General features: G+C 41.4%; 1 protein-coding gene across 1 annotated transcript in view; it reads left to right on the plus strand.

Moving 5' to 3' along the window:
- The first annotated feature begins 1,590 nt into the window (after nt 1-1,590).
- LOC104986557 (cytochrome b-c1 complex subunit 2, mitochondrial) overlaps nt 1,591-8,210 on the plus strand; it is a 26,924-nt gene continuing 20,304 nt past the window's right edge. Inside the window, exons 1-2 of the mRNA XM_010837178.1 lie at nt 1,591-1,731; nt 5,039-5,122. Of these exons, the coding sequence (XP_010835480.1) occupies nt 1,699-1,731; nt 5,039-5,122 (117 nt within the window). The 5' untranslated portion in view covers nt 1,591-1,698. The remainder of the gene's footprint in view (nt 1,732-5,038; nt 5,123-8,210) is intronic.

The raw sequence follows: 8,210 nt of genomic DNA on the forward strand, positions 1-8,210 counted from the left end.
CAAGGAATGAACCTGTGTCCTCTGCATTGGCAGGGGGCAGCTTCTTATCCACTGTACCACCAGGGAAGTCTTACGTACCAACTTTAAATCATCCCATGCACCGCTATGTAAATCTACCACAGTTTTTGTGCTAGATTTTCTCATTTTTTAAGAATATTTTTTGGCTGTACCTTCCACAGCTTACAGGCTCTCAGTTCCCAACCAGGGATCGAACATGGGTCACAGCAGCGACAGCGCCATATCCTAACCACTAGGCAGCAGGGAACTCCTGCCATATTCTCAATTACTGGGTCTTAGGTGTGCCCTGTAATCGCCTATTACAGAGTTGTGAGTGTAGAGAAGCTCAGACACAGGCTGAGGGTATTAGTTTCTCTGCTGTGTAACACCTTATGAAATTTTCATGTGCATACAAATCACCTCGGGATCTTCTAAAAATGCAGATTTTGATCCAGTATGGGATCTGAAAATTCTTCACTTGTAACAAACTCCTAAATGATGTTAATGTTAGCTTCCCAACCATGCAACGTAGCAAGGTACAGGACTATAAGTCCCTGAAGGGCAGGGACCGTGCCTTAATCCTCAGCATAGTGTCTGGCACAGACAACTTCTTAGTTAATACTTACGGAAAAGAGCACAGAATTTTCTTTCCCCAGCAGTCACGTGAGGCTTCCCTGATAGCTCAGTTGGTAAAGACTCTGCCTGCAATGCAGAAGACCTCGGTTCCATTCCTGGGTTGGGAAGATCCCCTGGAGAAGGGAAAGGCTACCCACTCCAGGATTTTGGCCTGGAGAATTCCATGGACTGTACAGTCCGTGGGATCGGACACGACTGAGCGACTTTCACTTCACTTTCTCAGCAATCACGTGACTCTCCATATGCAAGCTTCAGCTTAGAAGTCTCTCTCACCCACTCACATGCACACCACTACTATTCAAAACATTTTAATTTTTCTAAAACTATAGTGCAGTTTTTATTTTCTACGTAAACCCAGCCTAGATTATTAACTCCAGGACAGCAGAGACCTTAGTTGTACTGATTGCCTAAGCTTCCGTCTCACCTAGGTGTATCCCCGGCGTGGTCTGGCAGTTAGAGAAGAGAATTGGACAAGGCCTAAGTTCTCATGGAGCTAATGATCTAATGACGACTTCACCAAGCAACAGGCGATCACACCCGGTTTCGAAGCCTAAGTTTTGAAGCCTATCTGCAGAAGAGCAGATACAGGAAGGTCTTCTAAAGCCGCCGGCTCCTACGGAGCGGGAAGTCCCGGAGTTCAGATGGCTCGAGCCCAGACGCCGCGGGTGGAATCGAGGAACCCGACTCTTTCATTGGACAGTCCGGATCGGGAGAATCCAAAGTGGCAGGGGGGAGGGAGAGAGGCTGCTATGTGCTGTCGCAGGAGTAGTCAGAAGATTACAGAGTGGATATCCAGGCCAGGAAGAGAACTAAAAAATCGGTAACTGAAACTATCTTCTAAATACTCCCTTATGAAATTATGCGTCTCCGCATCCTATGTCTTGGAGGAATTGGACTGGCCCAACCTCCAAGGAGCAGTAGAGCGCAGCCGGTCGTCTAGAGAGTCCCTCACGTAAGAGACGTGGGAAAGAGTGTCGCAGGGAAAGCTGGGCCACTGCCGCTGTCCGCCACCATCTTGCTTTTCTCTAAGGCGGCAGTGACCGAGGCTCAGAACAATCTTGAGCAATGAAGCTGTTAACCAGAGCCGGGTCCCTCTCGGTGAGCACAGCTGGCGGGCTTGGGGAAGGGTTGGAAAGCAGATGGTCAGCAAGGTCATACGGACCGGAGTTGCCTGGTTTGGGGCCCCTGGGCCCTGGGCTTCGTTCTGCCCTTCAGCTGAACCCTCCCTGGAGGCCAACTGGGCTCCAGGCTGGGTGGGTCAGGCTTTGGAAGGCCCGCTCATGCTCTGAGCAGAGGAGACCTAATGCAGGAAAACGTGCAGAGAGAGAGGGGGCTTGAGAGCAGAGATGAAGCGACTCGGTGGAGACACCTTTGAAGGTCATTGCTGCACTTGCGTGCAGGTGAAGGAGACCATGAGATATGGGTCACAGGAGGCCGGTGTAGACCTAGTCCCCCATCCCTACCCTATCAGCTGCTGCCTGTTTCTTGGCACATCATGTAGCATCAGCTGCTCCAACTGTTAAGCGGGCTTATGAGTAAAATCATAAGGGAAAAAATGAGCTAATACCTGTATAGCGTTTTTCAGTGAACCTGGAACTTGATTGTTACTGTCGTGTCCTGGCTGCATAAAGTGTGCTTTTCTTGATCTTGTTTTAATATTATCCAGGAGAGGTTCTTGGCCTTCCCTTTAGAGCTTCTTAAGGCTCCTCCTCCATGTCCGATTGACACATAGCTGTCACTTGGGGAAAACTCCAGTATCAGTGTTATATCATTGTGGACTGGTGGTTATCAAGAGGGGACAGTCTCAACCTCTGAGTTTAAAACAACACTTCGAGGCCAATTTTGCCCCCAGGGGACATTTGGCAATATCTAGAGACGATTTTGGTTGTGACAACCTGAGAGCCGGAGGAGTGCTACTGCTGAACATCCTTCAGGGCTCAAAGCCACCCACAGCAGAATTATCCAGCTCGAAATACCAAGAGAGCCTGGGTTGCTAAGTAACGTAGTAATCTACTAGAAGGTTCGAAAAACCAGGGAATGGAGTTTCCGGGTACTTAATAATTAAATAGATAAACTGAATTATACAAATGACCATGATTTAGACTGTAATTCTCTTAACCTTCTTAGCACCCCTAAACTAACCGGTGATTTTAATAACCCTTAGAGGGAAGTCCAGTTGGACTAGCCAAAGACCTCAAAACCTCCATTCATTCCATCCTCACCTTTCAGTAGAAAAAAGAACTCAAAGGTAACAGAGTTGAAGAGGACCAGTGTAAGCAAATTGCAGTAAGCTTGAAAGCAATTGTTGTTTCTACTTACAGCACATACTTTACATAAGAATAAATGTGTACATCTTTCGTTATTAAAACAGTAATTGTATGGACAGTTACTAGGATAATTCTTTGCAACAAGTTTGAATGGAACAAATTATAGAAAGTACTTTATCAACAAAGTGTCACTGCTCAGGCACATTTGAGAGGAGAGCACCTAAATCTACCTTAGCATCTGATGTGCCTACATATCTTAAATTTTTTACTTTCTGGAAAAATCAAAAGCTAGAATCACTAGTAGAGTTAACTGTACCACACCCAGCAAATGAAATTGATGATAATAAACCAAAGCTAATTGTAATTTATAATTTGAAAGCGCTAAGGAAAGTTATGACCAACCTAGACAACATATTGGAGAAGGCAGTGGCACCCCACTCCAGTACTCTTGCCTGGAAAATCCCATGGATGGACGAGCCTGGTGGGCTGCAGTCCATGGGGTCGCTAAGAGTCAGACAGGACTGAGCGACTTCACTTTCCCTTTTCACTTTCATGTATAGGAGAAGGAAATGGCAACCCACTCCAGTGTTCTTGCCTGGAGAATCCCAGGGACGGGGGAGACTGGTGGGCTGCCGTCTGTGGGGTCGCACAGAGTCAGACATGACTGATGCGACTTAGCGGCAGCAGCAGCAGACAATATATTAAAAAGCAGAGACATCACTTTGTGAACAAAGGTCCATCTAGTCAAGGCTATGGTTTTTCCAGTAGTCATGTATGGATGTAAGAGTTAGACTATAAAGAAAGCTGAGCACAGAAGAATTGACGCTTCTGAACTGTGGTGTTGGAGAAGACTCTTGAAAGTCCCTTGGACTGCAAGGAGTCCGTCCTAAAGGAGATCAGTCCTGGGTGTTCATTGGAAGGATTGATGTTGAAGCTGAAACTCCAATACTTTGGCCATCTGATGCATAGAGCTGACTCATTTGAAAAGACCCTGATGTTAGGAAAGATTGAAGGGAGGAGGAAAAGGGTGGACGACCGAGGATGAGTTGGTTAGATGGCATCACCAACTCAATGGACAAGAGTTTGGGTAAACTTCAGCAGTCAGTGATGGACAGGGAGGCCTGGTGGTCATGTGGTCGCAGAGAGTCGGACACGACTGAACAACTGAACTGAACTGAACAGCAAATGTAAACTAGGAACCAACTTTTCGATAGTACAGCATTGAAGCTGAATGCACAACCAGCAGCCCTCCTGGACAACATGAAGTAGGAACAATGCAGCCTTTGAGGGACTCCTTGGGAAACTCAGGCAGCATGTTCATTTAATCCTGGGAGTACTAAGGTTTAATTCTCAACATCTCCACTAGTAACCTTATGATCCTTAGACATAATCAGAATTAATTCTGTGGTATTGTATATCATTCGCCAAAAAAAAAGCTAAATAAAATTACACATTTTGGATCCATTATCTGACGTTTAAGAGGATCCCTTCCCCTGGCTGCATATTACATTTTGAGAATCTGCTGTGGGTGTACCTATCGTTAGTCTCAGGGTATATTAGTCAAAGAAGATTAAAAAAAAAAAAAAACCCTTTAGTTGTGTAGTCTTAATGTAGCACAAAAGAGAGTGAAGATACTATAGGAAATATTTGGGCGCTTGGATGAAGTTTTCTTTGATATGCTTTTTAAAGGTTACTAAAATGATTAAGGAAATGAAGTCATATTGGAAAGTAGACTAAAAAGATGAGACTCTTTAGGCAGATAAGAGAAGCAGTAATGCTAAAATCTATAAAAAGGTATGAATGTGGCTATTCTGCACTTTTTCAAAAAGTTCCAAAGCATTAGAGCCTAGAAAGGACCACTTGGAGCTCTAATAAGGTAGTTAAAAGGTAAAAGAAAATGCAGTGAATCTTGATATAAGAAATGAACATGTTCAACTCCGCGTTCCTTCAAGCTATACAGATCAACAATAGAGATTGAAGAGTGGCATGGTAAACTGGTGGGTGAGTTAATAGGTTAATCAGCTGACTCCTCCCATGGAGTTTATTTACCACTGAACAGCCTCTATTGCTTGGGCCAACTCAGATACAATGCACTATTCTTTTGAGAAATGTGGTAACCTGTCTTTTTTTGTGTTTAGAGATTTTATTCCCTCAAAGTTGCTCCTAAAGTTAAAGCCACAGCAGCCCCTGCAGGAGTGCCTCCACATCCTCAGGACCTTGAGGTTAGTCCCCCTGAGTTACTCACTGGACACATACACGCCTTACTGTTCTTGGTAATATAAAGACATTAATCACATCCTGCTTTATCTTATATACAGTTTACCAGGTTACCAAATGGTTTAGTGATTGCTTCTCTCGAAAACTATGCTCCTGCATCAAGAATTGGTTTGTTCATTAAAGCAGGCAGCAGATATGAGAACTCCAACAATTTAGGAACTTCTCATTTGCTTCGTCTTGCATCCAGTTTGGTAAGCATCTTGACTACTTCCGTGTGTTTAGAAATCTGTGATATCTTGGTCCTACAGAAAAGAAGAACTAAAAGCAACACCCCTGTGTTAGTTTCCTGGAGCTGCCATAAAAAATTACTTCACAGAGTCTGGCTTAAACACCAGGAGTTTATCCTGTCACAGTTTTAGAGGCTAGAAGTCAAAGTCATGGTGTCAGTAGAGCCATACTCCCTCTGAAGGCTCTAGGAAGAATCTTGCCTTTGTTTCTCCCACAGCTTCTGGTGGTTGCCAGCAGTCCTTTTCATTCCTTGGCTTGCGGCTGCATCATTCCAATATCTGCCCCTGATTTCACGTGGCCCTGTCTGTCTGTGTTTCTGTGTCCAAATATCCCTTTTACTGAAGGGCACACTTATCCAGCATGACCTCATTTTAAATATTTACATCTGCAAAGGCTATTTCCAAACAGGGTCACTTTTGTAGGTTCTTGGGTAGACATGAATTTTGGGCATGTTTTCAAATACAGTCCCCTAATATAGCATGAAAAATCACAGGATACTTATCACAGGGAAGCAGTAAATTAGTGTCCATCCAGAGCATAAGAAATCAGTAAAAAGACAACATTTTTAGGATAGTGAGACACATGTACATCCATGGCTGATTCATGTCAATGTATGGCAAAAACCGCCACAATATTGTAAAGTAATTAGCCTCCAATTAAAATTAATTAATTTTTTAAAAAATAAAAGAATCATGTACCAAAAAAAGGACAAGATTTTTAATTTTTAAAAAGTGCCAGAAATTGAAAATTATTTTTTCCCATATGCAAATCTCTCACAATAGATTGATGAATCCAACAAGCATGTATTTGATAATTGAATTTTTATCTAAATACTTTATATAAAAATCTATACTTGTGCCTTTGGGTCAACTTTGTTGGGCATATCTTAAAAAGAGGCAGTATTTTTAGTTAGTGTTCCTTTGAATTTAATGACAGACATTAGATTTTGACATAAAGTCACGTTTGGCAAACTTGGCATTAAAAAATACCAAAAATGGTTGTTTTTTTCTTTTCCAAGACTACAAAAGGAGCTTCATCTTTCAAGATAACCCGTGGAATTGAAGCAGTTGGTGGTAAATTAAGGTTTGTTAAAAATAAATAATCGGAAATAGTGAAAACACCATAAGATGATCAGTTGTAAAGGAACTTTTCTGTTATCAAGGTGGTTAACAGTTTCTTAAGGCACAAGAAGGAAAAGACTGATGAATTTGACTGCGTAAATGTAAAACGTCTTTATGCCTGAAAGTAAAAATCTAAGTAACTAAAAGTAGGTATTTGTAACATATGTAATATGGAGAGGATTATTTGGAAAAATAAAGAACTGCAAATTAGGAAAACAACCAAAGAGTAAATGGATAGGAACAAAGATAGGAATAGGCTGTTCCCAGAAGAGCCCAGAAACAATGATCTTAAATCAACAGTTCAAAACCATTTTATACTGCTGGTAGGAGTATGAGTTGATACAGCTACTTAGGAAAGAATCAAGAAATATCAATTAATATTAAAAATGAGCATATTCTTCAACCTAACAGTTTTTAATCCACATGCACAAAGGAATTCTTTATATTGTGACTGGAAACAATCTAAATGCCTGTCTTTAAAGAGGTGGATAAGTAAAGTATGATACAATAATATGCTGGGACTACTACAGTTAGGAATGAACAGCAGTTAAGAGATGAATTCAGTCTGTATCAACATGGCAGACTTAACAAAATGTTTTTTGGAAAACAATTTTTAAGATTTTTTGAAGGTATGAGGAGGTTTTTAACAAAATAATATGTAACGCTTATAATTATGTTTGTCTCAAGTGGGAGAAAGTGTGAGAGCCTGGGAAGAATACAAAGAGATCTTCAACTTTAAAATTGCCTTTTTTAAGTTGTGGTAAAATACATATAGGATAAAATGTACCACCTTTAACATGTGTAGTTCTGTAACAGTAAGTGTCAGTGAGCAACCATCACCACCACCCATCTCCAGAATGTTTTCATCTTCCCCAACCCAAACTCTGTAGCTATGAAACACCACCTTCCCTTCCCTCAGCCCCAGGCAAGCGGCATTCTGTGTTGTTCCCATGATTTTGACTACTCTAGGTACCTCATATCAGTGGAATCAAATAGTACGTGTTACCTTTTCATGACTGACTGACTTCACTGAGCAAAATGTTTTCAAGGTTTATCCAAGTGTAATATGTCAGGACTTTCTTCCTTTTTGTCAAGTTGAAATACTTAACTGTTTTCTTTTTTAAGATTTTTTTAAATAGTTAAAATCTTCAGTTGAGTGTGCATATTTTTGTTTACTATTACTTATACTTTTTGTACTTAAAAATATTTTTTCCAAAAGATTGATTTCATGAAGATATAAGAGAAAGCTTATTCTTCTGATTTAGATAATTCACTGTAATTTATTTTTGACTCAGCGTGACGTCAACAAGGGAAAACATGGCCTATACTGTGGAATGCCTGCGGGATGATGTGTGAGTACCTGTGTTTATTTAGAAGATCTGCTTTTAAAGAAGTACTTAGATGCTCAGTTCTACTTTTTTTTTCTTTTTTCAGTGTGGCATGACCTCTGATGTTGGTTTTGGATTGTTATTCACAAACTGCCTAAAGTTTAATAAAAAGCATTACAGTTATGTAGAATGGATGTTCGTTTTAAATTTTTGACTGGTAACTCTGAGCTTCGGTCTTCTGTAGTGATGTTCTAATGGAGTTCCTGCTCAATGTCACCACAGCACCAGAATTTCGACGCTGGGAGGTAGCTGCCCTTCAGCCTCAGCTAAGGATTGACAAAGCTGTGGCTCTTCAG

This window comes from Bison bison, unplaced genomic scaffold (assembly GCF_000754665.1).
Source record: "Bison bison bison isolate TAMUID 2011002044 unplaced genomic scaffold, Bison_UMD1.0 scf7180017864072, whole genome shotgun sequence".
Taxonomy (NCBI): Eukaryota; Metazoa; Chordata; class Mammalia; order Artiodactyla; family Bovidae; genus Bison; species Bison bison.